Source organism: Epinephelus moara, chromosome 22 (genome assembly GCF_006386435.1).
Source record: "Epinephelus moara isolate mb chromosome 22, YSFRI_EMoa_1.0, whole genome shotgun sequence".
Lineage (NCBI taxonomy): Eukaryota > Metazoa > Chordata > Actinopteri > Perciformes > Serranidae > Epinephelus > Epinephelus moara.
This window is the reverse complement of record NC_065527.1, coordinates 24,271,379-24,295,448: the sequence shown is the minus strand read 5'-3', so window position 1 is coordinate 24,295,448 and position 24,070 is coordinate 24,271,379. Positions and strand designations below refer to the sequence as shown.

Sequence of the window (24,070 nt, the reverse complement as noted above, 5' to 3'; positions counted from 1 at the left end):
CCAGCATCTTTCAGCCGGAGCCCAGTCTCAGCCTGGTGCTGTAATTAACAGAGAAAAGAAATGCAGATGGGCCCAGAGGGGTTTTTTGTTTGGGACATTCCTCAATCCTTAGGACAAACTTGGACTCTGAAGTTGGTGGAATTCTGAATATCTTATTTTACAATGTTCTGCAATTAGACAGCGTCTCTTATAAAAAAGGGGGAAAAAAGAGAACGACAGAAAGATATATTTGCATTTGAAAGAAGGCAACGCTCGAATGAAATGGCTGTGGTGTCACACTGAGCATGAACCCGCTCAGCTTGATCATGAAAAAGCAAGAAACTGTGAAGTCCAGTTTCTTTAGGGCTTCCTTGCTGATGATTTCTTTCCTTCCTTATATATTATTTGGGCCTGTGTGTCTGTTTAATCAGTTTATCCAACATGTCTAAACATTTTAACTAAAGATGTTTTTTTATGTGTGCAGGTGGAGATGCGTTCCCAGGACCAAGCCCTGATCCGGCAGCTGATGGAGCTTCACTCTGGCATCCAGGAGCTCAAGCAGGAGCTGTCTGAGGAGGAGCAAGAGGAAGAAACAGACAATGAGGAAGAGGAGGGCAGCTACTGGGACTCTGGCTCTCTGACCGAGAGTGAACGAGGAAGTGGCAGCATCTACTCCGGCTCAGGAGAAGTGGGCTTTTACGTTTCCTGCCTGAAGAAGCCTCCGTCCCTTTACTCAAGGGTTTCATCGAAAAGGGCGTTCAGCAGGAGAAGCTCTGTGCCTTGAAATGTTTAATTATATTAGATGAAATTCAGCTTTTAAAGTCTCTCTTCAACTTCTTCATAATCCTCTCTGACAGTCGACAAAGACAAGGTGGAGCAAGATAAATCAATTTGCAGTTTCCCACCTTAAATGACCTTTCCTCTCTGTATGTTTCAGAGAGAAGCCAGACAAGACGATCAGTAAAGTTAAGGGGGAAAAAAGGAAAGTCTTTATATGTTGAAGCAAAAGTAGTTTTCATTTAGATATGCTACTTGTACAAAATACAGTAAATGTCACTCTAACAGCTACTTTAGCTTACAATTTAGCTTGTCTTTCATTGATTCTATTTTCTATTTCATGTATAAAAATATGAAAACATGACCATTTCTAACAGATTGCTATGAATTTAGGAGAACGTCTTTGACATTTTTGGCAACACACCGTTTTGCTTTCTTGCAGAGCAATAGCTGCATCCAGCATTTAGCTAGCTTTTCTTTGGCATAAAGACCAGAGGGATACAATACATGATACAGTATGTTTAGTGAGCTTTAGAGGTGATGGTGGGTGGATTTCGTTGACAGAACCAGGCTATTTCCTACTGTTTCTTTGTCTTAATACGAAGCTAAGCTAACTGAGTGGTCAACACATCGTCACTCCAGCCTCATCACATATCAACGTTTGGTCAAGGGCTTTAGATGTTGACATATAACATGCAAGGTACCCTGGGTGCATTGGTTGTTAATGTGCTGGGACACCATGTCAACTTCTGCCTGTTACATGCATTGTCTGCTTTCAAAATACACTTCCCTTTTCACAGGAAATGTACAAAGAGCAGGGTTTGACTGTGGGAAGCGAACACCAGCCTCCTAGGTGGAAGCCAGTGGTTTTTGGATCAATCCATCATACCTCCCACCCACCCTAGTCTTCCGCTGTTTTAACTTTTGTTGTTACCAGGCACGGTTAAACAATAATGGCGCCCGACGGCTTTTTTTGACGGTGTCTGATGCCGGAAGTCACTTACCACGCATCGATTTTTCAACAGCTTCGTAGTGAGATTGGGTTGAAGTGGTGGCTATAGCTTCGTATTTTACAAATAGAGAGTGTTATCAATCTGAACATGTAACTATTAGCAAGAAAGTGAAAAGGTGTTTTCCAAAACTCTCAACTATCCTTTAAGTTAGTATAAATTGACAGAGGATGATATAAGTCCTAAATCAAACATTGACCTAAAGGCAGTGATTGTTGTCTTTGTGTAGTATTGTGTGCGTCACAGAGTGGGAAAGTTGATTTTTCTGTGTAGATCAATGGTTCTCAGACTGTATGGCAGGCCTCCCTGGAGGGACATAGAGCCATTGTAGGTGGGGTGTGGATGACCAGGGAAAAATGGACGACGCCAGAAAGACTGTGGACTCTTACGACAAACAGAAGTTAAATTTTGGTTGGAATGAAAATTGAGTTGGTGATATTTTAAATGTCTAACAACTTTAGAATTTCATGTTGTGTGGACGTTACCATTATTATGTTTTGCAGATGTTGGGTTTTGGTTTCCAACTTTATAACTAAATGTTATTATTCTACATCAATATTATGCTGACATTAGTCATTTGGAAGATGTTGAATTTTGGTAATGAAACAACACAACTTTGAACCCAACAAACTATCCACATCATCTGTCGTCAGTATTCTACGTCAAATTGAGGCTGGCATTAGATGTTGCGCTGACAATGAATTTTGGTCACCCAACGTCACAACCTATAGTCAACCAAATATCAAAAAAAGTTTGAGAGCCACTGGTGTAGACAAAGAATTATGTTAGCAGCAGCTGGTGACACAGATCAGAGCTGATTTTTCTGTACAAATGAGTTTTGAATTTCTGGATTTATATATGTATGTATGGATTTTATGTGTGTGTATGTGCGGGAAGCTCACTGACCTTTAACAAGACACTGCATGCAGAATTGATTCATTGCAGCAGCAGGACAGGCTGGCGGTCATTGCATATCTATTGTGTACATGCAATTATGAAGCATTCTGGTGACAGTATGACATGTTCCACGTATTCTGACCATACACATCTCTTTCAGAAAGTTTTATTAGCATACCTTAGTGAACCATTATGTAAAACCATGTTTAAAAACTAACTGTGGTCAGGTTCTGTGTGTTTAGAAACTATTTGTGAATTGAATGAACTAGAGTTGTTTGGGAGCGAGACATAGATGCCTGAACGTCAAACAGGTACTAAACAGCAGTGGTACTGTACAGTATGCCAGCACAATAAAGACATGAAATCACAGATGGTGCGCACTTTATTTTTGTCAAATCACAAAACATGTCAACATAAAATTGGGACAAAAGTGATTTTTTATTTCATTTTTTACATTCATAATGCCTTGTGTTCTGACCTGGCAAAAAAACAAAACATGAACAAACAGGTTTCTTTAGTACAATTCTGAATAAGTGCAAAATATCTAAAAAAAAATGCCAGCATCACACAAAAGAAAGCACATTTTATTCTTCTTTTCTTTTCCTTTACATGCAACTGGTGTCTGCGTTTTACCACGACACATTTTATCACAGTGAGCCATTATCACGAGTAAATCATCTTTTCTGTTCATCAGAGCCATTTCCTGGTCCGACATGGGATCCAGTGAGAGCGTTCTTCCACATCTAGTCACTACTAAGTCTTCCCCCAGAAAGAAATCTCTCCACTGGGGTTAGTTACTGCTGATCATCCCCCTCTACTTCCACACCTCCGAAACTCTCCCTCCTCAGTCTTTGGATCTCTGTGTTGAGCCCCAGTAGTGTCTGAGCCAGCTGGAGGTCCTGTGAGCGCATCTCCAACTGCATGACAACAATGAAACAACTGAATCAGCATGTTTGAAGCTATAATGGATGCAGAGATGCAAAGGTATTGGTCCCTTCTTCCAAAATGTTCCTCCACATTAAAAGCAGATAAAGCAGAAACATTTCTTGACATGACAACTGTTGCAAACTACAGAGAAAAAAAGCACACAATGACAAATCTGTCAGTGAGCTTACCAGCTCAGACCTCAGCCAGGTTATCGCTCCATCTATCTGCGCCCTCCGCAGCTCCTCGTTGGCTTGGTAACTCCTGCCGATGCTGACCGGTCTGACAGTGGAGCCAGAGTCCTGAGGATTTTCTCTGGACTCCCCTGTGGCCCTGAAGGCATGAATCAGTTTGTTTTTGATGTTCTCCAGAACCATGGTGGACAAAGTATCCTCGCTGTGACTGTCCCGGTCCATGCTGGGTGGGTATAAATGTGTGGGCAGGTACAGTAGAAGTGTGTGCCCTCTCACGTGTTGCCTCCCAGCACCTTCTTTGACAGGCTAGTCTGCTCTTTCTCATAAAATCTTCTTAGTTTCTTGTCTCCTTTGCACTCCACGAGATATCCACTTCTCCAAACAGGTCTTCCTCCTCTCTCTAAGTGAACAGGACTCGGCAGCACAAGTCCGTGTGCTTCTGTTCAGCAGCTGCAATCATCCCTTTTGCCTGCCTGGTGTTGAACTGGGTTGTTTTGTCATTGTTACTATGGAGAAACAGCCCTCCGCCTGCATGCCCCATCTCCTCCTCCTCCTCCTCCTCCTCCTCCTCCTCCTTTGGGTAACCCTAATAAGAATGGTGGAAGATCTCGGACAAAGACTATTGTTGCCTCCGAAAAGAACTGAAAAGACCCCCCCACACACACCACCACCACCACACCCTCCTCCTCTTTCCCCCCTTTTTCTTTTTCACCGTCAATCCCGCCCCCATACAATTCTAGTGTGAGAAATGTGTTGTGAGTGAGCTCTCATTTGGACAAAGTGCCCATGTGTAAACCTGTGTGTGTGTGCCTGCATGTACACACAAAATCCATCAAACCCCCAGTGGACTTTCTCCCTAAATAAGACCTGCTTGTCAGCTTAGGAGACAGACAGGTTGGACGAGGAAGGAGACACAGCCTCAGTGTTAGTCGATTCAGAGGCACAAAGGCCATCCTACGGTGAAATATAACCAGGCCCTTTGTGCCCAAGTTAAGTCCGAACCCTGTGGGGTTTGTGGGATGGTTTTTTGGTGGCTGTGAGGAGTTTTTTCTCTCCGACTTCTGTACAGAGATGAGACAGGGGTCTAGTGTATTTCCCTGCCTGACTTATGAGGCCTGGCCGTGAAGAGTGAGAAGGCACATTTAGAGGGGACACAACACTCAGTCAATGCGTTTTCCCCTGAGGAAATTCTTCACTTTGAGGAAATGTTTTGCTCTTTTTAAGTGCTATGTCATAGAAAACAAAGAAAAGTAATGTGTGTGTGTGTGTGTGTGTGAGAGAGAGAAAGTCGAGACCTTGTGTTGTCCAACACCCTATTAAAAAACTCTCAGTCCACACACTGACCATTAAATAAATGGCTTTGATTTGCAATTCTGTCATGGAGTAATCTGTAAAGATGGATGGATGAGCATTTTGGAGAGAGAGACAGAGTAGTGCACTTGTCAGAGCTCATAAGATGTGAGCTATGACTCCATTTGTGCAGAGGTCTATGGAGCGTGAGAAGAGGTTGGCGGGATTGGGCCGTCAGTTCTTGAAGGTCAAGGAAAGCAGGGTGACACGTGACAACAATGACAGGGACAAACAAGCTGTCAAATATACAAATTGAGCCTCAGGTGGTGGGAAACATAGAGCAGTGGCATCTTTCCTTTAAGACACCACTGTACTATCAGAGGCAATGATTTATTGAGCAGGGGAGAGCGGGGTTGGTTGGGACAGGGGGACAGTTGGGACAATGCCTTTTTAGCAAGATGGAAAGCAACAATGCCTCCGCCATGCTCCATGCTCAAACCTAGTCACACCTTCTTCACTTTCAACCTCAGAGTGGAGACCTTCTGACTTTTCTTCACATTCTGCTGACAGTTTTGAAATTAACAGCATGTAAATACATTTTTGGCTCTTTTTTTTTTTTTCTTCTACCATACTGTTTTTAATTATGCCCCGTAGCATCTAAAAATGTTTTATTGGAAAGCTGATTTTCTGGCCAATCAGTTTGTGCTAGTGTTGGTCAGTGGCTTTCCATGTCTCTTATTGCGTACAAGGAACCTTCCAATACACTACAACCAATGGCGTCAACAAAAGCACATGGTTCAGTTCAGGCAACAAAAACACATGGTTAGGTTTAGAAAAAAGCATTATGGTTTGGCGCTTCATTCATATGGGGAGCAAACACCACTTTCTCGGGTAAAAGTCCGAGAACCTATCCAACCTCCCACCCGCCCTATAGGGACTTTGCAGCTCCTATACAACATTATACTGGTAGCATTTCAACCTGACACTGTCCAGTGGCGTATCATACCGTGAAAAGTGGTGTTTGGCATCAGGTTTCTGATGCCGAAATCACAGACAAAGCAGCAGTAATTGACAACGTTAAAGTGAGAAGGGGCTGGATTTTTGTTGTAGCGAGCACAGGAGTTCGAAGTGTGTCTGCTCTCCCCAGGGGCGGCTGAGACAGTATTGTGTATAGTTTCTACCTTTATTATAAATCAATAAAAAATAGACAAAAAAAGAAGACAAAGGTTTTTTCTGGTCAAATAAGACCCACTATAAAGTCACTGAGTGAGTGTTACTCAAGCTGAATTAACAGAGTATATAAGAAAATGCCCAAACTTCATATAGGCCTACATTTCAACCCCTGAGCATTTTTTTAAGTGCCGGATGTGCAGGATCTAACTCTTTAGCTTTTTTTTTTTTAAACTCTAAGGTTGTCATTGCCTTTTTTTCAAAATGAAGCAAACTCAATAGCTCACACAAACCTTTAAAGGTAGGATCTGGAGGATTTTCAAACAAAACAAAATATAGACATATACAAATGAAATCCTGCTTAATCATCACCTATGGGCTTTTACTCATGTGTGGTGGTGACTCTGTTTGCAGAGCTCCTGCCCTTTAACTGTAATTTGATGTTTTTGTGAGCTCAGACCACTTCTGGGCGGAGATTTCCCCAGCCAATGAGAGCGCAGGTGCCGTGCCCGAGCGTGTCCGAGCATGCACCAGCCCGAGCCTTGCCTGAACCTCTTCTGTGAAGCCTTCTTCCCTACCTCCGGGCTCCGTACACCCGGGGGAGTTGAGCCTGATAGGAGGGGCCACATTTGAATGTGTGTTTACAAACAGCAACTGGAAAATCCTCCAGACCCTACCTTTAAGCTACATGTAGCCTGTGATAACCACAATAAGCTGATACTGAAATGAAGTATTGGAAGACAGCTAAATTCCATAGTGCAGTAATTTCTAAAAAAAAAATATATATATAATTATATAATTTTACAAATGTTTAATTTCCCTTAAAAATGTGAGCAAGTGGCATTGTAATTATAAAGTGTTTACATTTAGACTGCAATCTTTGCAATGTAAATTATTTTTTGTTTGTTTGTTTGTTTGTTTTTGGCGCAGAAAAAGGTGTCCCAGCCAACCCTTGACTGTCCCATGGAGGCGGAAAAACACACTCCTTATACATTTACATTTCTATATTTAGCCTAACAAAATTGTGCCTTTCATTTTGGGTGTGGCTCAGAAATACTTACTTTCATTGTATGTAAAGCAGTTTGCCATTTTACATCTAACATTTCATATGACTGTCATGTAAATATGTACATATTCGGTGCTGATGGGATCATGTAGGTCATCTGAATGGTGTGTTACCTTTCAGGCAACGTTGCTGCCTCCTGGTGGTGCTTTCACTGAGTTGCACAATGTCACAACCATAGTCTCACAGTGCCTTTTACATGTAATGTGTTTTTGTGTGTTTTATTTTGCACATCGCAGCTTACACTGACATTCATCCAAATGGACACTAATTTTTATTTAATACAATAAGCTAGTTCAGTTGGGCAGACGCTAAGTGAGAGATCAAGTTGACATAAAATGAATTATTGTGCGACTGTTTTTTTCCCCTTTAAATGGACTTTTGGAGAGAAGCGAGGCAGAGTGGCCTACAGGAGGAACTCAAAGGGAAACCATGACCAAAAGCTGGTGCATTTTGGACATCATATAAAATGGGACATGCAGGGAAAGAAATTTGTTTCTCCTCTACTTTTTCAGAGTGGTAAACTGCTCCCAGCACACTTAAGTTAATGTTTCTGGCCTGAAGAGATCAGGGTCAATACTCGATTGAAACTGAAAGGTACAGAAACCAGTTCATGTTTGAGGTGTGGAAACTGTGGCAGCTTTATTTTTGAGGGTGCCTTTGCCCCAGCAGCCTAAGGGACTGCAGTGCTGCTCAGCTGTCTGTCAGCTGAGCTGGTCCTGTAACACATGAGCACACTGTTCTCCACGCTGTGCTCCTGGCCCTGTGTGGCTGATAAAGCTGCTTTAGCTGTTAAGTTGCTCAGACCAAACACAATATTTGCATAGAACTCCTAATAAGTTAAGCAATATCATGACTAAGATTTGAAACAAAGGTTAGAGAGACTGCAAGTAAACACAAATTCACAAGCAGCATGCCAGCTGTAACATTCAAGTATATATTCATTCTTTATTAATGACTCCAATATACTTTACTCTGAAAGGGCAGTTCTGCATAATGAGTACTTTTAATTTAGGCACTTTAAATATAAGTATCTCTGCTCTGTAGTATTGGTACTTTTACTTGATTAAAGATCTGACACCGTCTTCCAAAACTGCTGTAGTAAAGCACAGTTTTAGGGTGTTAGGGTTTGATATTACATGCAAAATATGATGCATTATTACTGATTAAAGGCCATGCACACCTACACAGGCTGATGGCTGTTGGCTGATTAAAACTACTCATGTTGGAGCTGTGCAAAGCTATGGAAGTCATCATGTACTAATACCAATGATAAAGCTGTTATTTGTTTGACAGCAACATAACAAGAGAGCTCCTTAAATTCAGAAAATCCAATATCATGATATCTACATTAATTCCAGATGGGCAAGTCTGCTTTATGAGTACTTGCGGTTCTTTATGCAGGCCTATATTTGGGTGCCAGTACTTTTGCTGTAGGCTATATGATAATTTGATGTAGCCTATATTGCTATGTTTACCTCAGTATAATATCTGAATACTTCCTCCACTACTGATGCCACACAGGCAAAGCTCAGCATCCCTCCCTCCGTCTCTCTGTCTCTCCCATCAGCACCACTCTGCATCCTGCTGAGTTTTTCAACCACTCCAATCCTTCCAGGAGGAGAGAGACAGAGAGAGTGAACGCCATCTTGTTTATTTTAGTCGGAGGAGGGGTGGAAACACAGCCACCACCATCACCATCAGCCGCAGCACCACCAACACAGCCGGCTGAAGGAGAAAAGCACCAAACGGCTCACCGGTGAGTGTGTCAGGTTTATGATTGATGCGGTTTCTATTCAGTGTGTCGGAGGACACAGAAACACGCTGGCTCTGCGGTGCTCAGGTCTGCTGAATGACGGCGGCTAACGGTTAGCATGTCTGCAGCATCACCTGTTGTGACCCGGGGGGAGAGCGAGCACCGTTAATACGGTGTAACGGAACTGTAACGTTAACGTGTAACGGTCGTGTCCTTTCAATGACATTAACGGTTAAAAGCATGTCTTCTTTTTCCCTCATAATGCTGGACGTTACTAGGGTTGCCATCCGTGCCTTAAGATATGGAATTGTCCCGTATTTGACAAGTAAATGGTGCGTCCCGTTTAGAATCAATACGGGACAGGTTTCTGTGCACCCCTCCTCTTCCACTGCATGAAATACGTTTTCACATGCTTGCAAAGACAAGAGAGATATCACACGAGAAGAGTTTTACGAAGACATGGCGGAGAAATATTAAATTAGGATTTGAATGACAGGCCTGTCACTCAGCGTTAGCGTTGCCATGGTTACGGAGACTGCGACGCTCTGGACCGCCTTTAGCGCGCTCACTGACCCGCTGGCTGACTGACTGATAAAGTTAGTGAAGGTCCCGGATGTTAAACTCCTGAGCTTATGGATTTATAAAGCCTCACTGAATCTGTTTTATATATCTCAGTAATTGTGGAGCTGAGCGCACATGCACAAGTTTCGTTTACACTAAGAAATAGCCCACAAATTGCAAAAAAAATAAAAATAAAAAGATAATTATTTTAGAAAAGTGGGAAAAAAGAAAAAAACTATTATTATTATTATTATCATTATTATTAGCAGTAGTATTATTTGAATTAGTATTATTATTACGTTTTGAAATTATGTTATAGAATTATTATAATTTTCAAAAAGTTTTTCTGGTTACTTTTGTTTTTTTCTCTCTTTTTTTAATTTTTTTTTTATTTTTTGGGGGGGGTCATTTCTTCTTTCATTGCTCATTGCCTTCTTCCCCTGTTTTTAAAAGAAATCAAGCCAATATGCTCAAGTTTTAAAGGGTTAAAACAGACTTTACAAATTGCTGCACAATTCAGGATGAAAACAAAAGATTAAGAACATGGAAATAATGGCTCAAATGTAAGCTAATTTAAAATACTGCAAATAAAATCCACCAGGCATAGGCCAAATAATTTATTAGGCTAAGTCTAATTAAGCGTATGAGTGCGCCTACAAATAATATTCTAACAACTGCAAGTTGCCAGTTACACATAACCAACTTTAGCTACCTGACAGACATATTCATAGATGTACAATCATAGCAAATCAATATCCACGTTAAAACTAAATGATGTAACGTCACAGTAAAATGCAGTTGGCTATGATAAGGTAGTTTTCAGTGGTGGAAGAAGTAACGTTTGGGGAGAACAGAGTTGGTTGTCACACTTTTTACTTTCATTTGAATCCCTCAAAAACTGTATCCTTAATGGATTCCCTTTCAGTGTGTAATGGAAGCCTAAAGTGTCAGGTAGGAACAGAGTGACCTCACTCTGCTGAAGCTTATTATGTTCAAAAGATATGGACAGTCAAATACACCTTTTGCACTTGTGACAACCATCCTCATCATTCGGTTGGTAGTTGTTGGTTGTTGTTGGTAGTTAGTGGTGTACAGAGCAGAGTGGGGAACTCTGAGATGACAGTACCCAGTCTCACCACAATTTGCCAGGCTATGTGGTCCTGAGTAGTGTTTCCATACCTAGCCATGGTTTGAAAATGTCTCAGTTAATCAACTTGCACCCTGCTATGAACTGCTGTCACCACTCGCATTTAGCGAGACAACCATGTCTGCATCTTCAAAGAGTCTGCTTGCAAAAGCTCAGACGACACAATGAATGTGTCTTTTCAACTGTCAGGCTTTGTTTACCTTCTCAGAGTTGTGATTTCAATCATTTACAGTACGTTGTCTGTGTTGTTTTCTCTCTCCAGGCCTTCCCCTTTCCCCTTTCCCTTGAAGTGAGGAGGCACTGAGACGATGTTTTATGCCCACTTTGTCCTCAGCAAACGTGGGCCGCTGGCCAAAATCTGGCTGGCGGCCCACTGGGACAAGAAGCTGACCAAGGCGCACGTGTTTGAGTGCAATCTGGAGAGCAGTGTGGAGAGCATCATCTCACCCAAGGTAATTTCTCAGGGTCTTCACTTTCACAGAACATGATTGGTTTAATTGGCCTTTCTTTGTTACAAGCTTTTGTTTATGTATTTTTGGGAGCTGATTGCTATGCAAGGGCTGTCTTTTTTAGTCTATCAAGACTGCCTGTATCCTCGGGTTTTGCATGCAAAGACAGTTTTAAATCATCTAGCACAGAAACTTATTCACTGATTGAGTCTAACAGAAAATTATTCTCACAATTTTTATAATCAATGGCTGTTTATTAAGTAAAGCTACCAAACATGTCGTTGTATTGTCTCACAAATTGAAAACCGACAAATCCGATTACTTTACAGATTAATAATCTGTAGAAAAATTGATTTAAATAACCCTTAGTTGCAGCTCTGGTATCATTATTGGAATTGCATCTCATTACTGTGACTTGTTGCTGAGACACAATCAGTGGGACCACATGAAACATTTTATCAATTGTAAATCAGACACTAAGCAATAGCAGTGTCAATTTTGGTCTATTGAGTTTGTATTAAAAGCTGCAGATTTATTTGACATTATTGCCATGGATCTTTTCTGCACATTTTATCGTTACAGGTGAAAATGGCTTTACGAACATCGGGGCATCTGCTGCTGGGAGTGGTGAGAATCTACCACAGGAAGGCCAAGTACCTGCTGGCAGACTGTAACGAGGCTTTCATCAAGATCAAGATGGCGTTTAGACCAGGTTGGGGGCAAAATGCAACTTATAAGTCAAATAAAACTGTCAGCAGTGACAGACTCTGTGCTTTCCTCTAGTGGTGCACATGCAGTGTCAGTCAGAGACTAAAGCCTTTCTTATGTCCCTTGAAAAAGACAATGTTACGTAAATTTTATGTCTTAATCTACACAGATGCGTGCACACATGCCAAAATTATTTTATATTTTCTACTGTATAATTATGACAGTGTGCAGAGTTTATACATATTTACATCTAAAACAATGGCATGCACATGTTGACTCTTTAACAAAACATGTTTGCACACCTACAGTACATCCACATATATACAGTATAAATACACACATTTATTCCTTCATCTCCCCCCATATAAGCAAACAGAATATTCCACATGTATATTTGTTACATTTTTCTCACCAGTGTGTCCATCTGTTCTCAGTTTTAAGTCTTGTTCATCCACATGCTGCAACTCTCTTCATACATTGTGGTGTTTCAGGTGTGGTGGATCTTCCAGAGGAGAACAGAGAAGCAGCCTACAACGCCATCACGCTGCCTGAGGAGTTCCACGATTTCGACCAGCCACTACCAGACCTAGAGTGAGTCCTCTGTCCGTCTGTCTTTTCCTGAGAGAGCATTAAGTAAAAAAAAAAGCTAGAAGCTATTTTGAACAGTGCAAACTACAGCGATCAAAACAAAAGCAACTTTAATTTTAATTTTATTTATTACATTGCCAACAGTAGATGTCACATTGGTGAGTGCAAAGCAAGAAGAGATAGGACCCAAACGCACACAGAAACAGTTTAGAGATTAACTGACAAAGTGGAGGTACATGAGCTTAATGGCATGGGTAGAAAAGTCCAAACAGAAGAAACTGAGTCCATGGTTAAACAGGAACAGGGGCAGGAAAAATATCCAGGTTTCCAGTAAAGCACAGGTTTCAGGATTCAGGTGCAGGTGGCTCAAAAGCAACAATGACAATATGGCAACTGACTGGGGAGAAGGGGCTGGTGTATGTACTGCAGGGCTGATGAGGGAAAGTGGAAACTGGTGAGCTTGCTGGCAGGAAAGTTCAGGGGCGTATTCAGCCCCGACAAAATGTAGTAAAAACATTTATTTAAATGGAAATAGTGGTGCGATTAACACCCTGTTGTGTATGTTAAACAAGTGCACTGCCTTTTTAACACCGCGGGGTTTACATACATGTTGCTGCTGATTGGGTAACATCTGGCTCACCCACCAAATGAGAGAAAACGTACCTCAAAGCATCTTTCACACTGTTTCTAGATGTGCCGTTTAGCCCGGGGACCTTGGGAAGTGGAAATGTGGCTGCAGAGGGACAGTTTTCTTTTTTAGTATATTTCTGCCTGTCATGTTGATTATTTATAAATATTGTAGAACCATGCATGATTTTGTTTTTCAATCGGCAGAGTTCTTATGCTGGCTCTCGCTCTTGCTCTCCACCTGCATGTATAACTCATCCCTATCTTCTGGAAAATGTAGGTAATCACTGATAAATATTAAGAGACAAGACAGATGAAATGACAAGCACTTGATCACAAAACAACTGCTGGAAAGCACTCCAATTGCGGATATACTTTAGCAGCACATTTCATCCTTTTCCACTGTGCTCTTCCAGGACTGTATTGAATTGACTGTGGTGTGTTTTGTACAGTGATATTGACGTCGCACAGCAGTTCAACTTGAACCAGAGCAGAGTGGAGGAGATCACTATGAGAGAGGAGGTGGGCAACCTCAACCTGCTGCAGGACAATGACTTCGGTAGGCATCTTTCCTCTGAGCGTGCCTGCTATTGTACAGTAATGATGTGCCACTTAATGGTGTTTCACTCTTAGCTGACAGTGTAACTTCCTCCACTCACCCACATTCCTCACTATATAGTGTAAAGACATGCATTTCTGTTGTGCAGCTGACTTTGGTATGGACGACCGGGAGATGATGCGGGAGGAGAGCGCGTTCGAGGTGGACATCATGGCAGCGTCGGCTTCCAACCTGCTGCTGGAGGCTGAGGGTGGAGCTAACGCGATGGCTGACAAGTCCAACCATCTGGAGTACGACGATCAGTACAAGGATGACTTCGGAGACAACCCCATGGAGAGCAACGAGGGAGGCATGCTGGGTAGGATCCTCTCAATATGATGGGCCAGTTTGAATGATGAATGCTGATAGCATCAACACATGTATTTGAATTTTTTTGGCATTTCAATTGAAGTGAATTATCTTGATTGTAATAACTGAATTACCTCACCTCTCCACGTAGTGGACAAGCTGCTGAGTAACGAGGATGGAGGAGGCATCTTCGACGACCCTCCTGCCATCACAGAGAGTGTGATGATGCCTCAGGATCATGGAGACGATGAGGATGACTTTGACGCTCTCTCAGGTCAGTTCCACAAATAACCTCAGCGGTATCTGAAAAAAGCCATGTTGGTTCATGTTTCCATCTTGTCTCCTTGTTAATGTTACCGCACCGTTAACCCTTATTTTGTCTACATCCTTTACATATAAGTTTACTGTCTCTTCAAAATAAAAGTGCCTTCATGTTCGTAGGAAATAACAAATCAAATTTAACACATGATCAGCTGTGCACTGGCATCATTTACACATTGTGTAGCAATAGCTTTGGTTCCATGCAATTAACGTCAACCTACAGATCATAATATGTATATCCATCATGGTGTCATTATGTGTTGTTAGCGGGAGCTCCAGATAGTCCAGACTCAGGCCCAACAGAGCCCCTTCCAGCCATGGCAGACCAGACAGAACAGACCACGCTCGTCCACAACGAGGAGGAAACCTTTGCCCTGGAGCCGATTGACATCACAGGTAATGCAGCTGGTTTTAAGAGACCATTTCAACACCTGCTGTAAACTGCTATATAAACTATAGACAGGAACAATGTGTTTATATAGAAATTGTGTTTGTGCTCCAAACATTAGAGCTATTTTGGTTCACTGAGCTGATTCATCTCTGTCTCCCTATGCACTCTGTAGTGAAAGAGACCAAGGCGAAGCGTAAGAGGAAGCTGATTGTGGACAGCGTGAAGGAGCTGGACAGTAAAACCATCCGCGCGCAGCTGTCTGACTACTCTGACATCGTCACCACCCTGGACCTGGCACCTCCAACCAAGAAGCTGATGATGTGGAAGGAGACGGGAGGAGTGGAGAAGCTTTTCTCACTCCCTGCTCAGCCTCTCTGGAACGCCAGGCTGCTCAAGGTAACAACAGTTAGAGGTGCACAGATATTCAAGGGTAGCTGTACACAGTAGAATTAAAATACCGTATGTTTCTTTCTAGATGTTTACAAGGTGTCTGACTCCTCTCGTACCGGACGAGTTGAGGAAGAGGAGGAAAGGTGGAGAGGCTGACAGTCTGGATGAGTTCCTCAAGGATCTGGAGAACCCGGAGGTGCCCAGAGAGGAAACAACAGGACACCAGCAGAGAGACATCATGGGTAAGAAATGGGTCCTTCTGTACATTTGTGCAGGATTATTTGTGGAAAGTCATCACAGAAACAGTGTGGATATTTTGAGCTTCATGTATTACGTGTTTTCTATTCCTTGGTGCGGGCCAGAGTTGTCGTAGTTTGTTGTAGTAGTGTTCCCATGCACAAATATATTTGTTTTTAACATGTACAGTGTGTCCTCATGTCCCCTCCAGACCAGACCATCATGGAGGAGGCCAGTGTTCTGCAGACTTCAGCTGTAGAAGGCAGCAGGACGACGCTGGACGATTCAGCCATGCCCCCTCCATCTTCCCAACGCGGCCTCAAACGCAAAGCCCAGGACACAGAACCAGCTCTGCCTGTGAGTACAGATGTCTTTATGTACTGAAGCAGATACATCCTGACACCTGTGAGACTTTTCTAAATCTGAGATCACCCCGTATTTAATGTCAGGACTCCAATAACTCACTAACTGTTCTCTGTCTCTGTACCCTCGTACACTCTTTCTCTAGATGGGAGCTTTGGACCAGCAACAGCAACAACAGCAACAACAACAGCAGCAGCAGCAGCAGGGGTCCAGAGCCTCTGATGTGCCCCAGCAGCTGGAACCATCCAATGTGGATCTGCCTCCAGAGGAAACCACCAACATCAGCCAGCTGATAGAGCTGGACCTGCTTGGCGACAAGGACAAGAAGAAGAACGATGATGAGTCTGATGAGGAGGTGAGATGGAGATTCCCAAAACTGTGCATTGTGCACTTGTACTTTTCAACTTTTTATTAATTTATTCATAGTGAGTTAACAGATCTTTGACACAGAGTCATGTTGTCCAGGACTTAACAATAGAAAGCCTTGATTGGTGTTTGTAACTGTGTTTGTCTGTCAGGAGGAGGAGGCACAGGGAGGAGACCAGGACCAGGAGGAGAGGAGGTGGAACAAAAGAACTCAGCAGATGCTCCATGGCCTCCAGGTTTGTATGCGTTATGTACACTTACTGGCCACTTTATTAGGTACACCTGTTCAACTGCTCGATAACGCCAATAGCTAATCAGCCAGTCACGTGGGAGCAACTCAGTGCATTTAGGCATGTAGACATGATCAAGACGACCTGCTGACGTTCAAACCGAGCATCAGAGTGGGAAAGAAAGGTGATTTAAGTGACTTTGAACATGGCATGGTTGTTTGTGCCAGACGGGCTGGTCCAACAACATGTTGAACCTTGAAGCAGATGGGCTACAGCAGCAGAAGACCACACTGGGTGCCATTCCTGTCAGCTAACAGCAGGAAACTGAGGCTACAATTCACACAGGCTTCGACAATAGAAGATTGGAAAAACGTTGCCTGGTCTGATGAGTCTTGATTTCTGCTGCGACATTCAGATGGTAGGGTCAGAATTTGGTGTAAACAACATGAAAGCATGGATCCATCCTGCCGTGTATCAACGGTTCAGGCCGGTGGTGGTGGTGTAATGGTGTGGGGGATATTTTCTTGGCACACTTTGGGCCCCTTAGTACCAACTGAGCATGGTTTAAACACCACAGCCTACCTGAGTATTACTGCAGACCGTGTCCATCCCTTTATGACCACAGTGTACCCATCTTCTGATGGCTACTTCCAGCAGGATAACGCACCATGTCACAAAGCTCAAATCATCTCAAACTGTTTTTTTGAACGTGACAATGAGTTCACTGTACTCCAGTGGCCTCCACAGTCACCAGATCTCAATCCAGTAGAGCACCTTTGGGATGTGGTGGAACGGCACTTTTGTGGTTCGACATGCAGCTTGAGACTTAAGATTTCTGTATCTGGTGACATTTAGCTTATTTTAGCTGCCTAAAGTGAGAGCAGCAGGTAAGGGACAATAATACAGTAGATTTATAAAGCGCGCTACTTGAATGACTTTAAAATATGTTTTTGAATGAAGCTTTCCCCTCCTGACTCTCTGTCTCACCTTGCCACAGAGGGTGATGGCCAAAACAGGCGCCCAGTCGGTCGGCCTGCTGGATCTGTGCAGGAACAACAACAAGAAGCAAGCGGCAGCTAAGTTCTACAGTTTCCTGGTTCTGAAGAAGCAGCAGGCGGTGGAGCTCGTACAGGAGGAGCCTTACAGCGACATTATTGCTACGCCCGGCCCTCGCTTCCACATCATCTAAAAAACACAACTTTGTACTTCGAAAAGGAAAACAAAAACTCTTCGGTGTACACCACAGGACTGTCTGTCTGTTAAAGGTGGTATCGGCGATTCTAATCCAACACACTTTGTCAAATTCAGCAAATCTGCGAGCTGTCTGTTCTGTGTGTGCTCTAAAAAAAAAGTTCATACACAGCCTGACAGACATAAGAATGTAACACAAATAACATTTAAGATATTACTGGAGCTTCTGAAGGATCACTAATGGGACAGTCTATCTATTTGGTTGTTGAGTTCAAATACTAACAATCCTTCCCCAGAATCGCAGACTCCACCTTGAAGTTTTATTTATTTATTTGAGTTTGTTGACTTTGTTTTGTATATGTTGTGGAGTTTTATCTTCTGTCTGCAATATTTTAATGTCAAGCAGTGGTGGGAGGAAAGAGGTCTGAGTAACATGGTTGGATTAGAAAGAGGTTTCTTCCTTGAAAAATTCCACATGGACCGGGGAACTTTCAAATGGACTTGTATTTGTACAGCCCCTTTCTAGTCTTCCAACCACTAAAAGCAACTCTAGATGTCCCATGTACCCATTCACACACACATTCACACACTGGTGGCCGAAGCTTCCATACAAGGTGCCACCTGCTCATCAGGCAAACATGCACCCACACTCACACACCCATGGAGGATCAAACCTTCGATCTTCTGATTAGTGGATGACCTGCTGTACCCATGGATGTATAAAGAGAACTGGATATAGTGTTGTAGGTGGAGCACTGTTCATTTTCCGCGTATAAAATTACCCGGATGATTGGCACTGCGTCCGCACTGTGTGGCCGATAGAGCAGGTGCACTATACACTTCTGTCAGCTGAGGCGGCTACTTCGATTTAGCGCTCTGTTAACTTGATTGGGGATAAAATGATTCAATCGTGTGACTCTTCTAGATTTTCTACTGTTATTTTGGAAAATCCCAATAGTGGAACATTTTGCAGGGGTTGTAGTGCTCAAAAAAATATATCCACTGATTAAAAGACATCTTTTCAGCCATGTAAGTCAATGGGAAAAAGTCTTTTTGGCCTGCAGGGCATCACATGATGGTGTAATTACACTGTTTGGCCACTATGGAAATTGGCATCAAAGCTCAGTGCACCTCCTGGAGGCCTGAATTTGCTCAGTAGCGCATGAAGCCAAAAAAGTTCAACTTCCCGGTTGTAAAGTTCCCTGAATCTTCCGCATCATTGCGCCCATAGGGCACACACACTTGAGGCTTCGCTGGCCGAGCAGGCTACTTCCAGATTAGCCCTCTGCTAACTTGAATGGGGATAAAATAACATAATTGTGCACCTCTTCTACATTTTTGAAATGTAATCGAGCTGAATGGATCAAATCTCAGTATTGAAAAGACTTAATTTGCTAGGGCTGTGATGCTCAAAAAAATGTATCCACTGATTTACAGGTGTCTCTTTTCCATTGTAAATCTATGGAAAAAGTATTTTTGGCCCCAATGTCAAATTGGCTACAAAGTCCGCTAGCTAAGTTAGTATTAATTTAGCGAGCACTGTGTATTCCCTTCTTGTTTTGAGTTGCTGCCAGCTCTTATTTTTCTAAGCAGATGTCACCAACTTTTCTTCCCTGTTGTGTTGCTCTGCCACAGCCCCTAAATTAAAAGGAGTCTGTTTACGGTGGGAGTGAAAACTCCATCAGCCGTGTTACTTGGAGACTCATCTGTCCCACCACTGAAGAACAAAAGTTCTCATGTACACTGACGTTAGCCAAAAGGAGCATGCACTATCTCCAGACTAGTCTGTAAGAGTACGTTTAAACAGTTACTACAATAGTGATTTTGCAGACTCACCCAGCAGTTAATTATTATACAACTGTAGTGTAGCACTTTAAGCATTACAAACTCAAAAATTGTCGTTTTTGCAAATGCATTGCTTGCATCATCGGCTGTTTGCTCAAAACTACAGTTGTGTCCGAAGCATTTTTTTAAATGTGCTGCTGTTGCACACTATTCTCCAACCATGTAACGCACAAAGGAAATAGAGATGCTCACTAGGGCTGCAACTAACAGTTATATTAAATGTGGATTAATCTGTAGACTGTTTTTCGCTATTAATCGATTACTTGTTTGATCAATAAAATGTGAAAAATGTCGATCAGTGTTTTCCAAAGCCCAGGATGATTTGTCCACAACCCAAAAATATTCAGTTCACTCTCACAGACGAGTAAAGAAACCAGAAAATATTCACATTTAAGACGCTGGGATCAAAGAATTTGACTTTCAACAAACCAGTTAATTGATTATGAAATTAGTTGGTGACTAATTTAATAGTTAACACCTAATCTTTTAATCTTTGCAGCTCTAATGTTCACAGCTGGAAAAATATTCAGCTGATGTGGGTGCTGGTCCAACTGCTCCAAGGACACTTGATAAAAAAAAAAAAAACTATTACATTTTTTAACAAATATAATGCTAAGATTAACTGACAGTAGCATTCAAAAGCTGCAGTGTAATTAATGTCCAACCACACACTTATTTTATAATTTTTATGGTGATTTCTTGTATACAGACTCCAAAACTTTAAAGGTTGGTATATAGTACATACTGTATATAATTAGTGTGTAACTATGACACAGCTCATAAAAAGCATCAGAGTTTCAACCTATAGATAATGTAAACATCAGCGGTCTGTTATACTTGCATGCTTTGCCCTGAAATATTTAGGGTTAGGCTTTGCCCTGAAATATTTAGGGGTTCAAGCCTGGGCTGAAAGTGAACCCTATTGTTTTGTGCTGTTTTAGTAGTAGTAGGAGTATTCAGAAATGTTTTTGCAAATGTCCGTAAGATGGTACATCATAGAGACATGAAATGTTCACCAATAATTGGAAGTTCCTCAAGAAATACAATGCCAATCGACTTGATGGTGGTGCTAGAAGAAATTTTGATTTGAAAGGCCGCCCCCTTCGCACCGTATGTCAGATTGACTTGAAATTCGACACACATGTCCAGCTGAATGTGCTCTACGATATCTTCAAGAACCATTAAGGTCCATCTGACTAGATTTTCCACCATTTTTAATTTTTTTAAAAACGCATTTTTGACATTTGCTCCTAAGCAGTAGGTCTGATTGGCACCAAATTTTCTGTGGATCATCATTAGATAAACCTAATCAAAAGCTATCAAAAGCTTTTTGATATGTCATTGTGTTTTGATATTGACCAATGACATTTAAAGGGGGCGTGGCTCAGCACATAACTCCAGAACCTCAGGGTCAATCATCACAAAACTTGCACTAGAGGGCAGCACATATGCAAAACATGGGCATGTAATTAGACAAATCAGACTAGACATCGGAATTGATAGTCCAGTCCAGTCACTACAGAACTTGCAGGGTTTGTGAAATAACAGTGAACCATGTGTATTAATTCATTTTGAAATCAGTCAATAGGGGGCGCCAGCAGTTACAAACAAGTGCAATGGCCTTCCACAAAATTTGGCCATAAATCAATGACGGGTTTGACAAACTTGGGTGGACTTTAACTAAGCCATTAAAGCATGTCCCTAAAATGTTTCTGGAGTTGACCAATAGGCAGTGACAGAGTTTCCAAAGAAGAGCATGGCCCGGTATAGATTTAAACATAACTGAATGAGCTTCTCTCTGATTGTCATGAAACCTGTTATCTTTAATGCAGACATACTTAAATGTCAAAGGTCTTGATCTTACCCAGGTTTCAACTTTTAAAGATGATGACACAAATTCAATGTATCCAGTGTCTTTTATACATGGATAATCATTTAATGACAGTAATGTGTAACTTATGAGTGTAAATCAAGTAGATACTCTGTTCTGTACACATTTATTGATGTAATACATATCAAAAGAATGAACTGGAGTTTTTTCATTTGAAGCTTGATTGAAAATGACTTGATATCACAACCAAGTGAAGTCTGAATGGACATATTTGTTATAAACATTGTCATTTGGACTCTAAACTCATCGTATGAGAAAATAGCAGACATCAAAAATCACAGCACCTGCTGAAAAAAGAAGCAGACCACCAAGTCATCGTGAACACACTTCTTGCTTCTGCAAAGACAGCTGAATGCATTGTTTTTGATATCTACTTCCATATAAACTGTATATCATGTAATGTCTGAGTGCATCGTATATCATCAACCATGTGCCTGTAAACCTGCTCTTTTTATTTTATATAAAAGCCACACAAATCATCTCTATCTCAAAAATATTACTATGTTTCTGAACAGTTTCAGTCTTATGCCTGTTAGTCCTGGGTCCAGCAAACTGTTGCAACATTTTTCAAAATAAAGCAAATACCATGAGCAGAATTTTAAAATGCAGTTTTGTGTGACAAATACTGATTTATTCCATGAAATAAAAAAACAGAGCAGTGTCAATTATTTAGGATTAGAACCATGAATCTTCAAATGATATTTATGCAAAAAAACAAACTGGGTAAAGTCTCTGTCTTCCTGCTGGACTATGTTTTTGTAACAGACGGAGCAGATGCGTCTCCTCCCTCCATCTTTCGTTTCTTGTGTCTACTTCTTTTCTTCTTCTCCCCCTGCTCCGTCGTCTTCTTCGGTGGTGTCGGCCCGCCCTTCTTCTTTTTCTTCAGGCAGCTCAGAGGGTTAGGATTGCTCTGTTTCCTCTTCCTCTTCTTCCCCCGACGCTCTCCGTCCCTCTGGCCGATACCCTGCTCCTCCTTGAGGCTGCGGATGCTCTGCTGCTGGGCCGGGCTGACCAGCTCTCCCAGCTGGACGGCCTGGACGTGGTCGAGGGACGTCTGGCAGGGCTTGTCCAGCACGATGGTGTTGAGGATGATGTAGAGCAGAGGAACACCTGGGATCTTCTTCAGGCCTGCGGTTACTGTGTGGTCCTGGAGAACACAAATACAGTAGAATAACACAACATGAATAACACTCCATTTAGCCCTAATTTAGTCTGTCCTAAGAAACTTCTCTTCCTAGACTTACCAGTGATTATATGGTATTTCCTTAACTGATATTTCACTAGCTTGTAATATTTTAAGGAGGTCCAGAGTTCTTACACTTGACAAGATCAATGACAAGCTTCATTATCTGTCATTCCTGTGGGTAAGACCAATCTATAAATTAATATTTCTGGGTTCATGTTGATAGGCGTGCTTTTGTGGAACAATATTAATCATACCCCTACCTATTCCTCTCAAATGGTTTTATTTTGCCTCCCATTCTAGCAGGCATGTAAATCTTTGTATTTAAGTACCTATTGATTTGACAAGCTCTACATGTGGGACTCTAAAATAATGCTTATTTAAGGGAAGATACTGCATGCCGTAGAGTTCAATACGGTAAGTTTGTTAACACTTGTATGCCAGTTTATTAGGTATACCTACTTAAATTGATAGCTAAGTAATGTAATACAATGTCCCTGAAAAATGAGCACAATAATCTTCATGAACATAGGATTTATTGCAGGGTTGTTGTATTGTGAGTGTACCTAATAAACTGGCAACTGAGAACATGTTAAAACCCATTAACGGTGCCAAGCTAATATCTATATTTGCTGTAGATGCCTAGTTAATATCTAGTCCATCTCCAGTTAGATGACGACGTTTGAGTCAGACATCCACTCACATATAAACTATGTGTTTACAAATTCTGATTTGCAACAATAAAACATTGTAATTTCTCTTTTCATTTTCCCTCTGGGTGGTGTGATGTGTGTGTCTGTGTAGGTGAGCTCTCATTTTATTTACCTGTGTAGCAACAAAGTAGTGGTGTGGGTTCGTCTCCTCCAGCATGGACAGCAGACACTGTGAGGCTGGGACAGGCTCCTTGAAATGTGGACATCTCCTCACCTGGAACCTCTGCAGGATGATTTTAGCTCCGTACAGCTCTTTCCCCAGAGTCTCCAGTTCCTTCAGTGCACAGCTGAAAATAAAAAGTAAATGATGAGATGTTAGATTAGGAGTTTACATTGAACCTGTACGCACATAACACTGCAGTAAGTGGATGTACTCACGATGTAGTGCAGAGCTGCACCTCTCCCATCAGGTATTTGGGCATTTGCTCTTTAATCTGAATCTTGTTTTTTAGCGCGGCCTGACAGAAGGTCCCATCGATGAGGATCTGAAACGGTTCCCTGAAGCTGAAGTTGTATTTGTAGAAACTTATTGTTTTCTTGGCTTGTTTCTGTCGCTTGATCTTCATGGTGGCTGCTCGCTGAAGTCACAGGACTGGAAACTTCTTGTTTTCTCTTTTAACGAATAACCGCCGCCGTTAGTGACGCACTTTAAAATGTCCGTCGCGGTTAAAAATTATTCTTCCGGTTACAGTGGCTCGTTTTACGAATGTCTTTCATGCCATTTTATTAAATTATCACTATCTAACACTAAAGCATGTGTATTTCTAGTGTACACAACACGCTTGTAGTGCCTGTTTCTCTTGACTCCGGGCGGAAACAAGACATACGACAAAGGTTCCGGGTTAGCGCCATAGTAACAAAAACTAATTTTATGACGTTTTATTATGTGTGTTTTTGGGTTT

At 41.9% G+C, this 24,070-nt stretch overlaps 3 protein-coding genes across 4 annotated transcripts; 1 reads left to right on the top strand and 2 right to left on the bottom strand.

Moving 5' to 3' along the window:
• Positions 1-3,029: 3,029 nt before the first annotated feature.
• si:ch211-153f2.3 (uncharacterized) lies at positions 3,030-4,297 on the bottom strand. Of its 2 annotated transcripts, none has more exons than XM_050035019.1 (2): positions 3,789-4,297; positions 3,030-3,580 (listed from the first exon to the last, which is right to left on the bottom strand). In XM_050035019.1, exons 1-2 carry the CDS (start codon positions 4,001-4,003, stop codon positions 3,508-3,510), a joined length of 288 nt encoding a protein of 95 aa, XP_049890976.1. In that variant the 5' UTR covers positions 4,004-4,297; the 3' UTR covers positions 3,030-3,507. The 2 variants fall into 2 exon arrangements, with proteins under 2 accessions (XP_049890976.1, XP_049890975.1); XM_050035018.1 differs by having other exon boundaries at positions 3,779-4,293.
• Positions 4,298-8,930: 4,633 nt separating this feature from the next.
• Positions 8,931-21,219, top strand: rad21b (RAD21 cohesin complex component b). Its single transcript, XM_050034967.1, has 14 exons — positions 8,931-9,063; positions 11,031-11,220; positions 11,800-11,929; positions 12,417-12,516; positions 13,593-13,699; positions 13,848-14,057; positions 14,199-14,321; positions 14,636-14,764; positions 14,932-15,155; positions 15,235-15,391; positions 15,598-15,743; positions 15,895-16,104; positions 16,268-16,351; positions 17,343-21,219. Exons 2-14 carry the CDS (start codon positions 11,077-11,079, stop codon positions 17,532-17,534), a joined length of 1,956 nt encoding a protein of 651 aa, XP_049890924.1. The 5' UTR covers positions 8,931-9,063; positions 11,031-11,076; the 3' UTR covers positions 17,535-21,219.
• A 145-nt stretch (positions 21,220-21,364) lies between these two features.
• Positions 21,365-23,977, bottom strand: utp23 (UTP23 small subunit processome component). Its single transcript, XM_050034968.1, has 3 exons — positions 23,547-23,977; positions 23,281-23,455; positions 21,365-22,419 (listed from the first exon to the last, which is right to left on the bottom strand). The coding sequence occupies exons 1-3, from the start codon at positions 23,732-23,734 to the stop codon at positions 22,021-22,023; spliced, it is 762 nt and encodes a 253-aa protein (XP_049890925.1). The 5' UTR covers positions 23,735-23,977; the 3' UTR covers positions 21,365-22,020.
• Between the last annotated feature and the right edge of the window lie 93 nt (positions 23,978-24,070).

Bases quoted from the DNA above. Each gene is read 5' to 3' on its own strand.
- si:ch211-153f2.3 (XM_050035018.1), bottom strand. From the start codon at position 4,003: ATGGACCGGGACAGTCACAGCGAGGATACTTTGTCCACCATGGTTCTG. The intron at 3,581-3,778 runs GTAAGCTCACTG...GTTGTCATGCAG, and splicing joins CCTGGCTGAGGTCTGAGCTG to TTGGAGATGCGCTCACAGGA.
- rad21b (XM_050034967.1), top strand. From the start codon at position 11,077: ATGTTTTATGCCCACTTTGTCCTCAGCAAACGTGGGCCGCTGGCCAAA. The intron at 11,221-11,799 runs GTAATTTCTCAG...TTATCGTTACAG, and splicing joins AGAGCATCATCTCACCCAAG to GTGAAAATGGCTTTACGAAC. The intron at 16,352-17,342 runs GTTTGTATGCGT...ACCTTGCCACAG, and splicing joins AGATGCTCCATGGCCTCCAG to AGGGTGATGGCCAAAACAGG.
- utp23 (XM_050034968.1), bottom strand. From the start codon at position 23,734: ATGAAGATCAAGCGACAGAAACAAGCCAAGAAAACAATAAGTTTCTAC. The intron at 23,456-23,546 runs GTGAGTACATCC...TTTTATTTTCAG, and splicing joins GTGCAGCTCTGCACTACATC to CTGTGCACTGAAGGAACTGG. The intron at 22,420-23,280 runs GTAAATAAAATG...TGTGTTCTCCAG, and splicing joins ACTACTTTGTTGCTACACAG to GACCACACAGTAACCGCAGG.